Source organism: Hippichthys cyanospilos, chromosome 9 (assembly GCF_059441005.1).
Source record: "Hippichthys cyanospilos isolate Australia breed blue-spotted pipefish chromosome 9, RoL_Hcya_1.0, whole genome shotgun sequence".
Lineage (NCBI taxonomy): Eukaryota > Metazoa > Chordata > Actinopteri > Syngnathiformes > Syngnathidae > Hippichthys > Hippichthys cyanospilos.
Window position 1 is genome coordinate 20,035,231 of NC_142377.1, and position 21,779 is coordinate 20,057,009.

Consider the following 21,779-nt stretch of genomic DNA (forward strand, 5'->3'; position numbering starts at 1 on the left):
TATTCTTGTCGCCAATCATATCCAACGATATGCTAATGTGCCACTTGACTCCATGAGGCATTAGCGACATGAAGGGCCATTTATTCAGATGGAGAGGATTTAGTTGTGACAAATAAAAAGTGTCAGTACAAGGCGAGGTGTTGTTTTGTTTTATACAAAGCGATTAGGCAGTGTAATCCCATCAGGAGGAGGAGGAAGAACGTTTATTTTGGAGTCTATGTGGGGTGCTGTCCATGGTGCTGATTCAAGGCCAAAGCCTAATTGGCAAATTGTGCTGATAAAACCATTATACCTGCGGTTAGTATAAGTGCAGGCTTAAAAGTACTGAAAAAAAACCCAACAACAACAAAAACTTTTGTATTGGTTAAGATCTCGCTATTACCTGACAGTAGTACATATTGTAAATAAAATGACGGATTAAACCTTCCCAATTCTTTCTTATCTCATCTTGTACTATTAGTTTGATTTGAAGCAGACTTTCATGCCTAAGGAAACAACCAATCAGAGACATAAGGCGTGATTGTCAATCGCTTGCTGTGCCCTCGTGGTCACACTAATAACGGACAAACAATGTCACATTGATTTCCAGTTTATTTTTTTCTTATCCTATACTCCTCATTGTTTGCTATTTTACATATACATAAATATATCACACACGGCAGTGACTGCAGCATACACTGCATTCTTGTAGTAGTCCGTATTACAGTTTAGTTGCAGTATAATTTTCAGACCAAAACTATAGGATGTCTATATGTCTATACTGCCTCCTTGTGGCCAAACTTGCCTACAAGAACACAAGGCCGGATATTTCCTCTGTATACATATTTTTTGTTCTTATGTTTTAAAAAGCTTAAAATTGTTGTACTATCAACGGAGTTGAAACTCAATGTTTTATAAATCAAGCTGCCTTGCCTTTGAAAAGTTTATATGTTTCACCAAAAAGATCAACGTTTTATTAGTACAGTCATTATTGGGGTTAATTGATCATCGTACAAAACGCAAGCTGAATGAGCCTGACAGAATTTGAATAAAGCACTATCTTTATTTTAATTTGCTCAACAGTATTATTTTTGGTCCGTTTCGTTACTTTGACAGCTAATGGAACTATCAGAAGCAGGTGAATGTTTTTACCGGTCAATAATACAACCGCACGAGTGTCGGTCCGTCCATTAAATGTGTTCCCTGTCGGCTTCTAGCATTGATGAGCATTGCACGTGTGCTAGCGACAAACTTAGTTCGATCGAAGTATCTCGCGGACACAATCGACATATCATCTTGTATCGCATTGCAGCAGTTGAGTCCTAAGCATTTCCCTGCTCGGCGTTTTGCGTTTGTGTTCACCGTTGCGGGTAGACTGCACATGTCGAGTGAAGCTAAGAGGTTATGCAGTGACAGAATGGTCGCCAAAAAGATCGGAACTCACAACGGAACCTTTCACTGTGACGAGGTTCTGGCCTGCTTCTTTCTCCGACAGCTACCCGAGTATAAGGTGGGCAAACTGTCTGTGATATTAAGTTTATTTACGGTGAAAGTGGTTTCTAAAGTGCTCATTGTGGGCAACTGAATTGTTTGGACTCGTGTCACTACAACATGCCACATCGAGGCGCTGTTGTAAGGACGCATGAGACGATAGTATTTTCATCGTGTACAGTATATTACGTAAAAAACCTCAAATGTTTCATATCTGTCCACTAATACAGTGGTTCTCAACCTATTTCAGGTTCAATCACTTTTTTGATCATCTTTGTCACAACAAACGTGTAAAATACACAACATTTAGAAAAAACACGGTCCACTAAAAATGACAAATATCAAATATTTTGTCGTGCATGCATCTGTTTATTACAAGGTTCCTACGACAGTATGGGGGGGAAATGAAAAATTTATACGTTTGAAAAACGCTTAAATTCAGAATGGGGAACAATTTTTTGAGAAATATAAACAAGAAAAATGTTTCCAACATTAATTCAGATGATATCTTATGCTGGATCAAGCACAGTTTGTCTGAGAGCCAATGCCTCGATTTACCCATTGGGCAGATGGTCTGTGTGTGCGTGCGTATGCATGCACGCAAGAATGATAATTCTTCAGTGGTTCTCACTTGGTTACTAGAGACTTCCCCATCATTTATTTACCTTAAGTGTGGTAGCCTTTTTCTTCTTCCTTTTATTAAGATTTCATTTATTATCTTTGTATCATTTAACTTAATTATTGTTGTAAGGAATTTTGGTCATTTGAGCCTCATTTGAGCTTCAAGTGACCTATCACTACCGTTGTCATTATTAAAGTTTTACATGTTGAATTAGAACTCAAAACATGCTGAAGGAATTCCAGTGAAACGTTACAGACATGTTCAGAACCTGGCCCTGACAGAGTGTTAAGTTTCAGATTATTTAGCATTCCAAGATGGCCGCTATACTCGGTTTGGCCCCACGGGCCTATTGTTGTTTTTAAGGTTTAGTTTTATATCCAAGTTTAGGTCCAATGGATTTCCAAGAGCGTGAATTAGTGATGGGTTAATGAGGTGCTATGGAGCGTGTCGATACAATTTGATACTGTGTTGATATTGTCACCAAATAGTGACACAGCTGCACTTTAAAAATCCCTGCAGGCAACCAACCAAGCAACGGACTGAAAGGGCTCAATTTGATTTCCTAGTGTACTGTATACAATCATATAATTCAAATCTGCATTCATAACACATTATTCCATATCTACAAATAATGACAACCTGTATCAGTGTGAATATCTAAGAGAAAATCATTTCAATGAGGATGCGAATTTTTCCAATGTTTTCAAATTAGGTCTTTTGCGATTGCTTGCAATTTTTTTCTAAATGGAGATGGATACATTATCTTATGTAAGAGCAAGAGTTTTTGATACAGCAGCTCACTTGTCTAATAGAGCTTGTTAGAGTTTGCAAAAGTGCCTCTTAATGAACTGTCTAGCGAGCATTCAAGTTTACTCAAAGATTGATTGGATTGTTAAAAAGGTCAAACTTGGTTTCTCCTTTGAGTCCAATTAGCCCATCACGTTTAACATTGAGCTCCAAATGCGATTCATTTAATTTCCCATTCACTTGCATCCTACCGGGTTAGGGCACCAAAATAAGATATTTGGACTAATCAAATTGTCGTTTCCTGGAGAGTTTTGTCCCACTTGACCAGCATTCATTGGGTAATTGCACGTCCGTTCCATTCCTTGCACAGGATGCAGAGATTGTGCGGACCAGGGACCCAACGCTACTGGCTGCGTGTGACATTGTCGTCGATGTGGGAGGAGAATTTGACCCGCAGAGGCACCGCTATGATCATCATCAGAGGTACAATTCATGGCTCTCTGGTGGATGACACGGTTATAAGTCCAGTGGGAGAAGCCATGCGTGTGAACTTGATATATAATTTGCAAATTATTGTTTGGGATTTCGTGTATTGGATGAGATGAGACTTTTGATATGGGCGGCATACCAAAGTGGAACAGGAATGACACTTTCTGGCCATCTTCCCACCTTTGGGAAGATTTTCACAGTGACTTTACTGTGATTTTCTCATGGTTGCAAAATTGTTAGACCCCTGAATACTCTGCCACAAATTATTTGAATCAACTACATATTTAAATGATAAATGTGCCATTGATTTGAATGCACAAGAATCAGTCTCCAATAAAAAAAAAAAAAACATTGCAATTGTTTAAATCAACGATACTCAAAATCATTACAGCATTGCTATACCATCCACTGTTATAGTTTTATGATATAGAATTTACACGCACACACATACAAACGTGCACATGCATGCAACTCATAATACAGTACAGGAATAAATACTGTTAATAAAAAGCAAACACAGTAAAAGGCAACAATTAGTATTTAAGATCATTCTGTAATTAAGAAACATTCGTCTAATTGTGCTTTTTAGGTGTGACTTGAATGTATGAGCCATTGATAGCGTTGTACAAAATTGAAATGGGCGTTGGTGATAATTGATCACTCTGATTGGCTAGTAACTCACCTATGATTGCATGAAATAGTAGCTGACCCTAGGACATATTAAGGAGAATAACTTTAATGTTAACTTTGCTTGGAGAATCCACGCGTGCTGCCATATTACACCAATGTAGAGTACAGATCAGGTTGCCATGACGACCGGGAGTGGAGGCCTGGTGTTGATACTGGAATATATTTTGCTTGTTGGAGAAGAGCCCAGACTGTTGGTGAAAAACCTTGAATGGCCATTTCATTCATGAAGGTAGACTCTCATAAACCACACTGCATCTATGAGGCTCATGGATACATCATCAAGCATCAATATCACCAAATTGCAATTACAATTGTACAATTACAAACAGTCCAACGCGTGACACTTACGGCATGGTCCAACACTAATTTGCGCATCTAACAAACTGTTTCAAAATTTTTTTTTCCATAATGTGTCTCCTTAAGGTCATGTTTTTCCTGGCTCTGTGCATAAAAGGAACTAATAAAATAAATGCTGCATTCACAACATGCAGACTTTTGTTGCGTGCATGAACCCCATCAGACCTGTGTGTATTGTATATTGTGACAATTACTTATAGGCCATTGTGCCTCAAGTCAGCTTAAAAAAAAAATCCACACTGTAAAGACCTTTAATTGCAGATGGCATTCAGTCGCTCAAAAAGACTGGTCAGCCCGGTGCCCTGATGTTGACAACCATAGATTATCCCTCCCCGCTCACCATATGATAAAGACATGGCAGGTCTCTTTTCCCAGCAGGTGGCTGTTGATAATTAGTGCTCTTCTATTGATCGCCCTCCCCGCTGGGCGTTCACGAGGCACGCCGGCTGCCACCGTGCCGCCAGGGGCCCGCAAGAGAACGTGGGTGTCACTCATATTGTGCAGATGTGAGTAATGGCTCCAAACGGGCTGCGCTGCACGTGTAGTTGGGAATAAAAGGACTATTCAGCCACAGATTAACAGATGGACATGACAGTAAAACTTCGAATGCAAACAAAAACATCAGTAGTGGAATACATAAACAGTGTAATGCAAAAGGGTTCAAACATACTGGGGGAAAATACTATCTAATGAGAAACTACAGGAGAAAACATTAGTTGAAAAATACATATATATGTTGGTAAAAAAAAAAAATACTAAGGAGAAAAACTGAAAAAAAAACCACTCAAATGTTGGGGAAATATGCTGAACTATTAATGTGCCGGACATAATTTAGCAACAAAAAAAAAAAGCATAAAATACACACAGGTGAAAACATACACAAGTATCTTAAGAAAAAAGTGAATATGAAAAAACAAAACTGAATGAACAAATACCCACCTAACACAAAAGCATTACAAGAAATACAAACCTAACTGAAGGACAAATGCAGTGCAAAATATAAAAGTATACACCGACTACTTAGATTAAAAAAAAAGAAAACATTTTATAAATGTAAATCAAACATAAAACAGAATGACACATAAGAGGTTAAGGGTTAGAAAATAAAAATTGCCCCTCTTCTAAAGTTTGTCAAAACGGGCACTAATCAGCTAAACATATTGATCATCAAAATGTATTTTTCTTATAATTGGAAAAAAATCTGATTTGGTCTGACATTGACAGGCAAAGCATGAGAAGCATTAAATCAAATTCTTGAAAAAGTGTTACAAAGTAACTCAATCAGACTTTATCACAATCTTTATTAGCGGGATGCCACCTTGGCCATCTTTCTTCATCTCCACTTTTCCCCTCACTTGTTAATGAGCACGGGGATGCTCCAGCTTGGCCAATTAGGATCACTAATGGCCCTGATTACCCCCACCTCCCTCACATGTCACTCATTCACTCTACAGTCGCTTATCTGCTGCTCACGCGTGCCTTCCAATTAGACCTGAATCAAATGACCAGCGGTGCCTCGATGTTGCACAATAAGACCTTCCCTCTCCCCAACCCATCTATGCACGTGGCCGATTATTTATGTGCGCTCACAAACACGTCACGCACCCGTCGAGCTCTCCATCTCGCTTTGATGCAAACTGGAAATGAAGCTTAATAGACCATTTGTGGTGTCCCTCGTCCTCGGTATTGACATGTGATACGCATCCAGTAATCCTTCAATTATTTGGATGCAAAGACCACATGATAGAGGGGTTGCAAGACAAAATCTTTGTTTTTGCAATGACAAGCTAACTCCAAAGGGGGCTTTACATGACCCATGTGTTCATTTGTTCATCTGTTATGCAATGCAAATACAAATTAAAGGTACTTAAAGGCCTATAGGAACTCTGCACAGATCTCATCCACTCCGGTGGTCTTGCCACCAAGGAGTTTTTTGACCACCTCAGTGACTTCAGGCCCAGAGATAGAAGAGCCAACTTTGAGTTTCCAGACTCTGCTTCCTCAAGGGAGGGTGTGTCAATGTAATTGAGGAGTTCTTCGAAGTATTCTGCTCACCAGCTCACGATTTCCTCAATTGAGGTCAGCAGCACCCCATCTCCCCTGTACACCTTGTTATTGATGCCCTGCTTCCCCCTTCTGAGATGTCAGATGGTGGACCAGAAGTTCCTCAAAGCCGTCTGGAAGTCAGTTAGTACATGGTACCCGGGACTTGGAAGAAATGCTGCCGGAGGTGGGAGTTCGAACTAATTCTGACAGTGGACTGCTGTTTGGTGCATAAGCACAAACCACGGTCAGGACCCTTCCCCCCACCTGTATGTGGAGGGAGGCTACCCACTAGTTCACTGGGGTAAACAAACCCCAATGTATACTGGGCGGCAATAAGTGCTTCTGGACAAGGTAAAACCAAATCCAAATGTTTTAATCATCATAAAGGGTCGATGGTCTGTGCCTCGTCTAGTCCCTCGCCTGGGGTGCCTTGGGTGACCCTGAGGTGCTTAAAGCCCCAGACAATCAAGCACCTTGGATCATTGGAGCACACAAACCCCTCCACCACGATAAGGTGACAGCCCACAGAGGGGTAGCATCCATTCGAAGAAACACATTACAACAGACGCAAGCTCAAATACCCATAAACTAAAGAAAAAAATAACTTTATTTATGAGGACATGGCCTCCATTCCTGTCAACTAATGTGACAGAGTCTAAAGACTGTCTTGAATGTTTCACAGAAAAGCTTATTGTGTTGTCAAATCATTACTTTTCAATTGCCCGGCTCATTTCCATGTCAATTATCTTTCCATCCAGGACCTTTACGGAGACCTTCCACAGCCTGTGCCCCGACAAGCCTTGGGTGACCAAGCTCAGCTCTGCCGGTCTGGTCTATCTCCATTTTGGGCGCCAGCTGCTGGTCCAGTTGACCCAGCTGAAGAAGGATGACAAGCAGCTGGAAATCCTCTATGACAAAGTGAGTGATTGGATGACCAGATTTGAGAATTTCGGGGACTATGAGGCAGCATGGCTCAGTGGTACATTGGTGGTCTCCCAATTAAGAGGTTGTGGCTTTGATCCGCCACCTATTGTGACCATGCCAACATGCCCATGAGCAAGCATTGACTACTTGGTTACTCCTGGTGCTGTGTCATCAGTAGGTAAATTAGTAGTCAGTGTAAAGTGTCTTGAATATCTATTGAAAAAAACGTTACGTAAGTGACAAAATAATTCCGTGAGTAAGCATTGTGCTGTGTCGGCTGCTATTTTCTCTAAGAACAAATTGCCACAGCAAGGCGCTGATAGGAGTCAATGCGCAAATGTACAGTAGCAGGATCTGTATTCTCCATACATACCCTGCAAGGGGTTTTAACATTATGCCTTATATTATGCTCCTTCTTACAAAGAATGCTAATCATCGGAACAACAACTCTCCATGCTCTTCCATTTTCACATCTTTGTGTCAATCACAAAGATGGCCAATTATAGTGTCCCTCTCATGGTGTGATTGACCTTTGTTTTTCAACCCCCAACAACTCAAGCACAAGAAGCCCTATGCATAAAAATGGAATTTAATAATCATACACAGTGAATCGATAATCATCCACGGACCGGTGGTTGTAATTAATTTGATCATTGAAATAGTTTTCATGTACTATACCTTCAAAAACACTTTTAATTTGTCATAGTCACAATTTATACTCTTTTCTTTTACCAGTGTAACTATAATGGAATGTGGAAATAAGTGAAAACACGCCATTATAAAGAAATATGACGCTAAAAAAATACATTTTTATTTCAAATATGTAAAGCACAATGTGTGAAAAATAATGCAAAATTCATTTATGGCATTCTGCCTTCATCAGACAGTTGGCAACAGACTACAGACTAGAAATAAAAGCACCTAGTCGGAAATGTGACAATTCCACTGTGCCAGGCTCCCGGCTGAGTATACCGCAGTTCTATTTATTGGATTTTGGACCCATCAGCAGGAGGCCCGTGCACACGCATCTTTGCATGGCACATTAGGCTCGCCAAAGATGTAATCACTATTATCTTGCATCATCTCCTTTCTGTGCGAATCCTCAAACATGTTCCGGCTGTTCTCATCAGCCACTTTGGAAACGCAAAGCTTATTTTTGTATGCCCCAAGGTCTTTTTTTTTTTACTTTTCACCAGCCTCTTGTAATGTCAACTGATCAGCGTGTTACCTGGAATGTCCCGAGAGGAAGGGACATTTAGTCCGAAATACATCTCTGTCTGGTTCTCTTCTATTGCTTCCTGTCTAACCTTTTCCAGTTAACTGCAAAAAAGCAGCAGCCCTTCTAGGTTTAACGAGCTTGCGGTGCACTTTAGCCCCTCAGTTGCTAGCAATATATTTGGACCTAATGGGCCGCAATGTTCTGTTTTCATTCCTACCTTTTTGGTAGGGAAAGAAAGTAATAATATGAAACTAACTTATTTCCCTGTTATTACGCATTTCATGAAGCTCTCCTATTGCGTCGTCTGTTCAATTCCTGGCAGCTCTATGAGAACTTTGTGGAGGAGGTGGACGCCATAGACAACGGCATTTCACAGTGTGACGGAGAGGCACGCTATGCCATCTCCTCCACGCTGAGCGCACGTGTTGGCCATCTCAATCCGCGCTGGAACAGCAAGAGTCAGGACACTGAGGTGAGCATGCGTGTGTGCAGGCTTTATTGTGGACTTAGCCCATCTCATGACAGAAATGCCCTGTGAAGGTGGACATAAAAGGCAGTAACGCCATTTTGGGGATTTTCAAGGTTTTCCATATGATCCCTTTATTCCAACTGTCAGCCCCCGAGCAGAATAAACATCTTTGATATCCCCAGGTGGCTGAAGTGTGTAAAACTGTTTCTATTTTTTTCTATTCATCGCTTTGAATGACTTAGTGTTTAATAAAATAATACATGGAAATTTGTATGCTAAATGTATAGAGCTCTAGCGCTTTTTCTGTTATCAAGCAAAATTCAATCCAGTTACAGACCGTTCTGTGTATGACACAGTTTAATTTCACGGCTGGAATGTAACTCAAATTTGGATGCAACACGATTTTGACCTACAGCAGACGTGTCCAAATATTTTCTTTCGAGAGCAAATCGAAGGATATGCACATTGTTTGACATGGTGAAAATGTTAAGCTATGATATTTTAGTTATCTTAGCTTTTTTTTTTTTTCCCCCTAACAGTATTTTTGTGGTGCCCCACAGCCCTGTATTCTATCAGAAAAAATCTGCCCTTGAGTAATTCTCCACATTCAGAACCAAAGCAAAAATAATCACTAATAAAATGACTTTTTTTTTGGGTTTTGTTTTTAACTTGAGGATGGTTGTTAATCACATGTGATGCATTCACAAATCAGACCTTGACACAGACGGCAAAAAGTTGAGAAAAATATGTTTGCTCCTGAAATTGAAATTTCCTAATTCACGAGGCATGATTAAAAAAAATTAAATGTATTTAGTCTGTACACATCCACTATCATTGGGGGAAAAAAAATGTATATTAGTCTATTGAATAGACTCAATCTTAGTTCATCAGGTGGGTAGCACACAATAAAATCATCTGGATCCAGATACATTTTAAAATGGATGTGTAGTCTATTTAAATATTATATATAATTAATATTTTTTAAAATTAGACAGCAGAAAAGCATTTTGTGTTTCTGTCTACTCATTAGTAGAGGAGGAGAATGCCTGTGGGGGAAATGGCACATGTTATTTTGCTGACTCTCAGAAGACACCTTCACCCTACCTATGCATAACCATCGCCTGTTTCAACATATTTTTTTCCATCCGGGCTGTCTGAATGTACCAGCTTGGCCCATTTATTTTGTGCTATTTCTGTCCACAAGTGAATACATGCAATTGCTTCCAATTGCCCCGCTCTTTGCACATCACACGCAGCGATGCAGTGAGCACAAAGGCACTCAAATTTAATTGAAAAATCGCTTGCCAAAAAATCATCAACAGAAGAGAGGCTTTTTAGGATGCAAAAAGATTCTCATCTCCTCCTTCCATGTCTGTGAAGCTCACAATCATCACAGTTCCCTGTAGTGCAAGTCTAGACTGGGATTTTTATTTTTTTTTTTAGCTATTTTGGCTTTGTTGAGAGAATATAGGTCAACTCTGGACCAAGGATATTCATTTGGGGAATTTCACTTTTCTTAAGTTGCCCAAACTGTACAAAAACGTAACCGTAGCAAATTAAAATGTCCCGAATGAAACATTTGTGAAACAGGTTAATTGGATATTCAACTTAACTATATCTTCTCAAACAATCAAAGCAGTCAAAAGTTGGAACAAAGAAGTATGTGGCCGGATTGTCTTATAGGATCTTTTACATATTACATGCATTACGTGTACATGGTACATGTCTTTTCATGACTATATGAGCATACGTATACTTTGACTCAAAAAACACCTCTACAACATTTAGATGTTTTAAAGAACATGAGAGATTATTTTTCTTGAAATACTTTGTCAGGGCCACAAGATCCACAAGGTCAAATCCCTAATTTATTGTGCGCATCCTCATTTATTTCATCTGCAGGAGGGGTTCAAAAAGGCCATGGCTTTAGTTGGCGTCGAGTTCCTTGACCGTTTGGATTTCTACATATCCTCTTGGTTGCCAGCCCGCCAGGTCGTGGAAGAAGCCGTTAATGAGCGATACAAGGTACCTTCATAAAAACATTTGGATTTTATGTATGTTTGTGTGTTATTGTGTTTGTGTGTTATGTTTTATGTATGTTTTATGTATTTTATGTATGTCTTTATGTATGTCAACCCCTCCCCTCTGAAAATGAGGAAAAAAACTTGACTTGTACTCTGAGAAATAGGTAATGATCATCTTCTCATTTTTCCAGGTAGATCCCAGCGGGCAGGTGATGGAGTTCTCCCAGGGCGGGTGTCCCTGGAAGGAACATCTGTTCGCCTTGGAAAAGGAGCTCCAGGCGGAGGTGTCCATCAAGTATGTGCTATACTCCGACCAGAATGGACAGTGGAGGGTCCAGTGTGTGCCTGCGGGCCTCAACACCTTCCAGAGCAGGTGATACCAGTTTGCAACATGATTTTGAAAATGTTTTTTGCTTGACAAAGTCCAGGTGTGGTTGGTAAAGGAGCCGAGCGGATACAGAGCAGTGACAGGCTCGGGCTCCGCAGTCTCCCTGTTGTGTTCAGTTGACTCACTGCTCATTGGAGCGATTGACAACAACTCATGGAAGTAGAGAAATCCGTGTTTGTACAATGTGAAGGATCCTTTAGCAGAAGCAGAGGTCATTGCTCTGGGAGCCCGAGTTAAAGGGATGTAAACATATCCTGCGTCTCAACAGGGCCACCTGAGCCCCGGACTTCACGCGTGGCTCTCGCTCTTCTGGGGAAACACTTGACGGATGCTTTCATTTACAGCCAATTATCCGCATGAACTCCACTCCCTTTGTTAAGGTGGGTTTTAATGAATGTGAGCTCGACAAGTGTAATCTCGCTAGCAACATCCTCTATTGAAGCACTCTTTTAATTAGCCCGTCACCCTAGGCGACCTGCCTCCACCCGGGGGAATGCAGTGGAACAAGGTCAGCCCAAATCTGCATCGGCGTACCTCTGAGAGTTCACGCTATTAATGACACCATTGAAAATACATGCAATTGTCTTCGTGTTCTGTCAAGGCTTTGAGCTTGACAGGATGGACAAGGCACAAAACAGTTATGGGATCAAAAACAAGCGATTAAGGCAATCAAACTTTCCTTCAACGTTGCAATTGTACATAGGAGTGAGTGCAGCTTACACCTCATTTGAGTTAAGGAATGGGTAGCCTTAAAAATACTTTTAGTCTTATACTGGGCTCACTCCTAAAAAGAGCGGAACTCTCCCAAGTTTTAAGAGTTTTAATGGCGTATCAGCGTGCTTCTGTCATCTCCATCGTTTTTGGTTGTCTCAGACCTTTTCGGTCAGTCTTTCCAAAGTTCTTTTACAATGTCAAACATGTTTGATATTATCTTGGGTCTGGCTTTTGGAAAAAGTTGTTCAGTTTACTTTTCCTGTTCGGTTTGTGTCTCTCGCCCATTCACAGGCAAATTTTAATCTCATGTTTTAGTGAGGGACAGCAATATGCTGTGGCGATAGCAATAGCCATGTAGTGCCAATGCTGATCATTGTTTGACTAATGGCTGTCATCGATGGAGCTCATTTTTTTTTCACAATTTTGTTGCTTGTTTCCTGCGAATATTTGCTGCATCTTCCTGGAACTTAGAGGCTAGTGGCAGGCACCAGATACTCATTTTAAGTGCCAGAATTGACTGAGTCCATGGAACATACATTGCAGTCCGTAAGGCCCCAGTGTGTGATCTCTTGGTGGGTTGAGAGAGATTACAGCTCGCTTAAAAACGCTGTAATGCAGCGGTCCCCATCTGCCGGTCCGTGGATCAACAGGTACTGGGTCCGCACTCCAAATAATGATGTTTGGAATAGATTTAGTTTACCCTTAAACAGTTCAATCATTTGTGCTTTGTTTGGCTTGATCTTTGTTTTTGGCGCCACATGTGGCCACGGTTGATATTACATTTTGTTGGAAAGACTGCGACTTCTGTTGAGAACAGTCACTGTCAGCGACACACACGTTTTTCTATCTCTGTGAAATCTGGCCCACGAGTGTAAGTTGTACTTTCTTTGTAAGGACGTTGTCATTTATGATAATATGCCCAAAATTAGTTTGTTGATCCAACAACTTGTGACTGTGGATAACATACTAGCGAAAAAACTACCCATTATGCTGTTCTTTATATGATGATTTCTGATATAGTTGATCTTTCGGAAAACAATTATTGTAACAGGTCAAGAAACATCATTTTCCGTCACATTAGTCTTCAAAATACACTCTGGTGACCCAGCAGCAGCATCTGTCAGAAGCGAGGGTCCACAATATTGACCATTGATGTAAAAGAGCAGAAGAATTTGCTGCACCTTATCTTCTTTATCCTAAGCACAAGTCTGCAGTCCACCACCACGTCAGTCCAATGTCATATTCATTCTTCATTTCAGTCTTTGCTGATTAATGGCAGTAACGATGGCAGGGTGCTGCCACTGTAGAAGTGTGAGATGATTAGCACCTATCAAGAAAGGCTCCTGTTTCCCCAGAGGGGGAATGTTTACTCGCCGAGCCTGCCCACAAAGCTTCTCGCTTAACGTCATCAGCGGCCCCACCGGAGCACCGTAGATGCTGTTATTGACTTGCTGCGCCGATTCCCAGCATGCCACACACGCACACACTGTATTTTGTGAGCTGCAGAAAAAAAAAAATTGCTTTCCAGTCTTTCCTTTGTGAGCTGTGGTCATCGTGCTGTCGTTTGTGGCGGCATGTGGTGCTGACAGTTGAGCCCAGCTTGTCTCAATGATACAGTTCCGCCAAATGGACAACACGCGTTTGGCAGGCATTTACTTCAACATAAGCGCCTGTCAGATGGGTGCTCGGCAGAGCACCTCAAAGCTGGCTGCCTTCTTTCGCTTTTTTTTCTCACTGGCCTGAATATGTTCCTTGAAAAGCTACCAGGTTTGTCTCCAGACAGCTGTTCTCTGGAGACAACATCGAAGCAGGTGGATTTGTGTTTTACCAAGGTGTGGCAATGAATGACATTGTGAGGATCAGCAATTACTGTGCGCAAACAAAACGCAGATAGTGCCTAAGGGACTCAGCTACGGGAACAATTAATGAGTCTTACCTACACTTGGCTACTTGGCTTCATAATTCTAATTAAAAAAAAATATGTATATCAGCTATTGAAAATACCAAATAAGGAAACCACAGTTTACGTACAGCGCATTCAGAAAGTATTCACACCATTTCACTTTTTCCACCGTTCATTAATAATCTTACTTTTTCTTACTTTTTTTTTAAATGAGAACTAAGAAATCACACTTATTGTACTTCAGTATCCACAGCCTTTGCTTAATCCTTTGTGATTTTGGCTGTGTGCTTTGAGTCATTGTCTTATATCCTGACTATTCTGCCAGGTGCTGCTGCTCAAAAACATCCCCCATAGCATGATGCTGCCACAACCATTCTTCAGTGAAGGGATGGAATTGGCCTGGTGATAAGTGGTACCTGGTTTCCACCAAACATGACCCCTGGCATTCACACCAAATGGACTGCCATGTTCCTTTTACTAAAGAGTGGCATTCATCTGACCACTCTAGATTTGATTGGTGGATTGCTGCAGAGATGGTTGTTTTTCTGGAAAGCTCTCTCCACAGAGGAACGCTGGAGCTCTGACTGGCCATCGGGTTCTTGGTCATTTCCTTGATTAAGGCCGTTCTCTCCTATTGTTCAGTTTAGATGGCTGGCCAGTTCTAGGAAAGTGTCCATGTGGTTCAGAATGTCTTTCACGTGCAAATAATGGACGCCACTGTCCTTAATGCGATCATAAAAGCAGAAGTTTTTTTTTCCGTGTTCTTTTTCTCTTTACTGTGCCTCATCATAATCGGTCTTGTTTCATGACATAGTATCATATAGACAGCACATTTATCCCCTACAAATGAACTGATTCGCTGTTTGTCTGGTTAAAGTCTATTTTTGACTTGTGGAGCTCTCAATGATGATTAATTAGCTATCCTTATCATTGTCTGCTCATAAAAATGGTTCTTTGCCCGTCAACGGCAGTGCATGAGTTAAAACAGTTCCTGGTTGTCTTAACAAGCCAGTAATTAAATTACTCCAAAGATCAAGACATACACTTACAGTACAAATCCAATTTTCTACAATATGTCCCCTTTAATTTAAGCTGTAATTAATTAAATTCTGTGCAATGGACACCAAACACAAAGCACAGCATTAATTCTGGTCATGTTTTGTACAGATAATGCCAAGAGTGAGGCATGCATGTGCAGGGCTGTAAGTTATTGAATGAATGTATCTTTCCATTACAAAACATCTGACGCCTACGTTAATTTAGTCTATCATCGCTCTCACCCGTCACCCTGTGTTGTCACTCCACTTACTCATCACATGACAGTGAAAGAGCATTCTCATGTGCACATACGATGTTTGGCAATATCAAGTGTCTAATAAATTGTAGTCCAACTTATTGTGGCCTCAATTTAGTTCCTGTGCCTCGAGCTCAAATCATCCACCGTGCAATTGCTTTTTTGTGGTATTATTATTATTGTGACCTCTATTATCCATGTACACCCCGCCTCCCAGTATACGTACAGTGCACTCAGCCCTTTCAATGTATCAGTGGATAATTTAATTTCAGCCCATGACTTGAAGATTTATTCCATAAACAAGGACGTTACCATTACAAAATATGAATGTGTTTTCTTTCAGTCTTTCTTGTAACCAAAAGACATTCATACAGTGGGAAAAGAAAGTATTCAGAGCCCTTTAAATTGTTCTTTCTTTGGATCATTGCAGCATACTGAAATTAAAAAGGGTCATTTCATTTCTCACAACTGTTTGTTTTATCTTTGGCGACTGGCCCGTTTTAATGCGGATAAGACCATGCTTGTTCTTTTTTTACCGTGCTTTTATCGAGTCTATTTTATCTTTTGCCCTGGTGTCCCGGTTTGCACACTCGACCTTCCAGGACAAAAATGCACTGGGAAGGGTTGTCAAGTGGGCTGGAAGGTTAATTGGGGAGCCTCAACTCCCCATGACAGCGCTCTATGAGACCCAGCTGCAGCGTAAAGCCTGCACCGTACTGATGAACAGCTCGCACCCTCTGCGTAGCGAGTTCCAGCTCCTTCCCTCCAGCTGCCGCTTCATGGTCCCCAAGCTCAGGACCAGACTCTACAAAAACGGTTTCATACCAGCAGCCATTTACAACCTCAAGAGTGTGGCAAAGAGAAGGAGTACCGGGCTCCCTTGAACCTTCGGATCTGGGAGATATCATAGGATTTTATGGCTCCTAACATCTGGCATGGTGTTGTATTGTCTGATGTATTGTTGTTTGTTTGTTACCTGGACTGCCGAGTTTCTGGCGGCAAAGAAACATTTGAACCTTTGTTCTGGTCATCCCAAACTCTTCCATTTGATGATTATGGAGGCAACTGTGCTGTAAGGACCTTTCAGTGCTGAAGAAATTGTTTTGTAACCTTGGCCAGATCTGTGTCTTCCCACAATTCTGTGTCTCCTACATTTCCGTTTTTTTTTTAGTTCTGTCAAGATGGGGTGCCTAATAAACATTGACAAAATGTTTTTATTTTGGCAAATGGCTGCAATGATACAAAGGGAAAAATGTCAAGGGGTCTGACTACTTTCTGTACCCACTGTAGGGGGGGACATCTGTTGGGAAAGGGTTAAAAGAAATATTTAAAACAAAACAAAAATTAAAAAAAGACGTGTACAGCAGTAACTAATATTGCAGGTATCGGTGTCTGAAGACCAAATAAAACATTTCCACTTTTATATGAATGACCAACTTTTATAAATATTTGAAGATCCATTTTTTTTCTTCATTTAAAGCACTACTTTCCTCCTTCAAATATCTCCCCATAAATTTGAGTCTGCGAGACAAATTTGCCTGCTGAAACAGCACATTTGAGTCGGGATGGTTTCTTAAAATGTAATTAGTAGGCGCAGCAACTGTGTCAGGCTGTCAGCATCAGAGTGTACAGATTGCTTTTTGTTTATCACGCCAGCCTGTATGGAGCACTTGAGCTCTGCTAGCTAGCGGCTGATTTATGCTATATGATGGAGCACTCAAGTCACTGGTAAGCACTGGCAACAGGTGCTCTATGTCAATGTCAGCATAATCCAGTTTTTTTGTTAGCGCCCTGAATTGAACGTGGTTTTGGACCAACGCTGTTTTATTTTTTCCCAGAGTTGGGGGCAAACCTTGCAGTAGGAAGACTAGTCGAGCTGTTGCGCTACAACATGATGCCGGAAACATAAAGAAAAAAACAAAGCATACTAAGGCATTTGTGTCAATATAATGAACTTATTTTGAAGTTGGCTTTCTCACTGTGTTTCCAGCGTGTTTTACTGTCATACGAAGCAATAATAGTTTTGCTGCAACAAGCTTGAATATTGAATCTAGGCAAAAAAGGCCTGAAGCATCTTTCTTTTTAACGGAGGTACTTGAATTACTCATTCCACGCTTAGCTGTACCTGAACATGCCTTCTTGTGCCTTGTGACCATGTCAAATCATGGTCAAAGTATTTAATTGCAATCTTAAAGTCAAATGTGAGGAACCTTGTAAACAACCTGTATAATCTCAGTTTCGTGTTTCACCATTACTGTCAGCTTGCGCCATGGTCAACAAGCGCAGTGAGTCACTAGATCATTAATGGAAGTCCACACTTGCGCTGTTTCATCTTTGTAACGACAGCATTTTTTTTTTTTTTGTCATCCGAGTCTTGTAATGCGTCTCATTATATGGCGCGCTGGTGTTCTTCAAAGTCTGCTTGACACCGTATTTGCCAGTAACCAGGTCATACGGTCCATCCTTTGCCCTCTCTGTCCTCCTCTTAGTTGTTAACCTCCACATTGATGATTCTTCTTCAATATTGAATATCTTCAGCACCACTCAAGGGAATCTTGTCAGAGAAGGTTCATGCTAAATTGAGACGGTGGCCAGGTTATAATTGCCATCTGTGACTCATCTGACTGTCTGCTTTTATCCTCTTATTACTGATCCACGAATAGAAAAAGGCGTGAATGATGTGACCATAGATGTTACTATTTTAACCCCAGTAGACAGTCTAGGTCCAGCGTTATCAGCGACGTCCCTCACTTCGCCGTGTCTCTTAGGTACAGTATATCCGTGCCTTCTCTATCAGCGTTTTCCACGGCCGATCTTTTGCTGTCTCCCCGCTGATTCGTTTCCTTCTCCTCTTCCCCATTCTCCCTATCTCGACGCCTCACCTTTCACACGTAACCTCATCCGCGCTCCTTTCCACTCCACTGCGAAATCTCATTAGGTGGCGGCGCCTGTTCAAGTCAACTCTCAAGCTCTCTGAAGCTTTAATATCATGCAAAGGCGTGCCGATGATTGTGAGAGAGCGGTGGCGTTCTTAGATTTCATGTTTAAAAAAAATCCAGATGGCTTTTTGGTGGAGCAGCCCCCCATCCTTCCAGTAGACCCGTGCTAAAGGTGTTATAGGGGTGTTGATATCACCTGTGTCTCAACCACTGCACCTGTGATGGAGAGCGGGGGAGAGGTTTATTTTTGTTGCAAGTGTGTGTGAGGATATGGAGCAGAACAGTGTTAGCGGGCCTTCCTGGAAAAGGTAATGTTAGGGATAAGTGTAGCGGAAAGAAAACACATGCTGTACAGCACAATATTGTCTTCTAGTTTATTGCCAAAGGAATCCTCTCGACATCCCCAAGTAAGAGGAAAGAATAACTGTTTTCAGTCCCGGGTGGCCCCTGACGTTTAGGTTATTTACACTTTTGTCCTTAAAGTTTCAGTATGTTGTCATTGTTGAAATATTTCTTGGTGTAAAGTTCAATTTTGGGTGATTTTATTTTATTTTTTTTACTCCTCACTAGCTAGTAGTGTGATTTCATTGCAATTTAATATGGTCAATGTGATCATTCATGTTTTTCAATGACCTTTCCCCATGTATTTTCCCCAACTAAACACCAGCAATAAATTAATTTATTAGAAAATTACAATCAACCAAATCTGATGTACATACATGGGTTTTTAAGCTAATGCTAACCTAAAGGCATATGAACCATACATTGGTTAGTGTTTTTCAAGTTTGAAACACTTGCTATCTTGCTATTCTGACAACCTCACAGAATTCTTCCAAAAATCATGGTGTAACCATAAATAAGTCATACATTTAATTTTAACAATTATACCAGCAAAGCAATGGCTATAGATTTATCACTTCTTCCTCATTTTCCCCCCAAATCACTGAAGCACCAGCGTCTGTCATGATGGCACTGTATAGTCTCAGTTTAACACGGCTAATCTGCTTATTGCGGACTTTGGAGCGGTCATCCGGAGAATCCCAGCTTCCTGACCTGTCATAACAGTTACTGCCAAGCCTCCCACTCTTTCCCTCATTACCGAGCCCGTTGACCTTTTCCTCGCACGCAGCTATACAATGGAGCTATCGACCGCTTGATTCATTTAACAGGGATTATGCCTGCGCCCGGCTCACCTCCCCTGGCTGTCTTTATGGGGATGAGCATGTATTGACACCGATTCATGGCACAGGGGCTGCAACGTGATTGCGTGGCACTTATGTTTTTGCCATGGAAACAGAAGGCAAAGCAGGTGGGTAATAACTTATGAGTTTCTGACTGTTTCGGAACTGACCGCAGTACTGTAAATTCTGCCTTAAGAAAGACGGTTATTCTGGTAATGCTGCACCCAACAACGCGTGCTTGGAACAGCCTGACTGTGATGTCACAGTACTGCCAAAATCCGAACGGCTCGCTTAAATAAACATTTGCGGCCACGCGCGGCTGACAAACATTGTATCTGGGCTTCTATTTTTTGCTTATGAGCGATAAGTTACATTTCCATGAAAAGCACTATGGAGGATACGTATGAATGGAAGGCATAGCCTTCGCTGTCAAGGCAGTTATTCAAGGGATATCATCGAAAACACTTTTTCTTTTCAGGCTGATACCAGTAAAAACATTCACTTTAAGACCAACTTGTGTCATACTTTGGATATATCACATTTTATTGAACACAATTGTAAAACATTGTGAAGAGACACCTTTCCGACATAGATAATGAGCCAATAATGCATTTTTATTTATATAGCCCTTTCAAATGAAAAGATTGTTTTTTTTTTTTGTTTTTTTTCCAGATACAGCATAACAAAGCGCTTTGCAGAACGTAGTGACGTAATATCAGTAATATGTCAAACTGCTGCAAAATAGTATCAACTACTGCTGGCGAATATTAACATCCTACATCAGTACTATAAAATAGGGCTCATATCAGCCTGCCATTGCTATTTGCCATCCCTATTTTATATTGTAAATACTGTTACATGTTTTTATTTGTCTTTGTTCAATCAAATATGTCCCTTAACCACAAAAGATTTTCTTCCCATCATTAATATAGACCACCCCCACCTACATTGTTTTTCAACAAAAATTTGTTGGGGGGGGGGTCATATTGACAAAGATAAGACAGGCGCAAAGAGCCACATCAGGATGTAAAATTGTGTCACAGTGGAGATCAATAGCATTCGACTATATTGCGAATGAGGATTGATGACGGCACGGAACAACTGGTTGTGCTCTATTTGTGAAGTGGCACGTGACCCCCCCCCCCCCCCCCCCCCTTTTTTTTTTTTTAAAAAAAACATTTTTACAAGTGGCCCTCCTCCCATGCGCTTTCTTATGGCGGTCAGGTCAGCCCCTCTGGCAGTCTATCTTTGATTGATAGCGGATTTCGGTGACTGTGTGATTTTCCACGTAATTGGGGGAGAAGAATAAGGACTGATTGCATCCAGTGGCCTATTTGCAGCGTCTGATTGAGGCGGCGCTACGGTTCACGGCCTTTAGCTACAGATGAGGAAACACATAGACGCAACACTTTTTTTGTACAGTGTGACAACAGGAGATGAAGCAGCTGCTGCGTGCCATGCAAACTGACCCCCCCGCCTATTTGTCCTCAGACTGCCACTGCTTGAGGAGTGGCGCGGGCTCCGCGATGACGAGCTGACCAACCTCAGCGGCATCAAGGGATGCGTCTTTGTCCACGCCGCCGGCTTTATTGGCGGGAACAAGACGCGGGAAGGCGCCCTGGAGATGGCCCGCAGGACCCTACAGGCCGCTGCAAAGTCGTCTGCCAATGGCGACTGCTGACCAGTCCCTTTTTTTTTTTATCTTAATCCTCTTAGTCTTTGGATATCTCAACTTAATATTTGGTACACCTGCAAAATCAAACATGCCAAATGTTCTTTCAATGTTTATTGACACCATTCCAGCTGTTTCAAGTGTTTCTTCTAAAGTTTAGCAACTTTCGGGGCAAAATTTCTATGTCTCGCATTGCAAACCACAACACCAATTTACTACAATAGCACGTTATGCATTATAGAACTCCACCAATACCCAAAAGGGATGACTTGAAATGAAACGGAATTGTATCTTCTTTTATGTGTGCATCTTCTTTTATTTGTCAAAACAGTAAAAAGTAAAGTAAATTTCGGTACTTACAAGTTTGTGTATTATTTACATACCATATACTATATTATATACACACACGTGCGCATGCAACAGCCAACGTGGGTGGGCTGGGGGCTTATTTTGATAACCTAATAAACTTATGATGGCCTATACAGATCAGCACCAATATCTATTATTAGTGTTTTTTATTTCTTCATTTTTGTGTTTCATTATCTCTCTAAACAAAGACTCATCTCGGTAAACACCATAGGGGGAATGTTCTGCCTACCAGTCTTCTCCATCATAGTAAAGCAGCCAAACG

The 21,779-nt window shown here is 41.1% G+C and overlaps 1 protein-coding gene across 1 annotated transcript; it reads left to right on the plus strand.

Annotated features, from left to right (window-relative positions):
• The first annotated feature begins 1,165 nt into the window (after positions 1-1,165).
• myg1 (myg1 exonuclease) lies at positions 1,166-21,510 on the plus strand. Its single transcript, XM_088422445.1, has 7 exons — positions 1,166-1,489; positions 3,210-3,322; positions 7,180-7,339; positions 8,887-9,036; positions 10,936-11,058; positions 11,249-11,430; positions 20,968-21,510. Exons 1-7 carry the CDS (start codon positions 1,202-1,204, stop codon positions 21,155-21,157), a joined length of 1,206 nt encoding a protein of 401 aa, XP_088278571.1. The 5' UTR covers positions 1,166-1,201; the 3' UTR covers positions 21,158-21,510.
• The last annotated feature ends 269 nt before the right edge of the window (positions 21,511-21,779 follow it).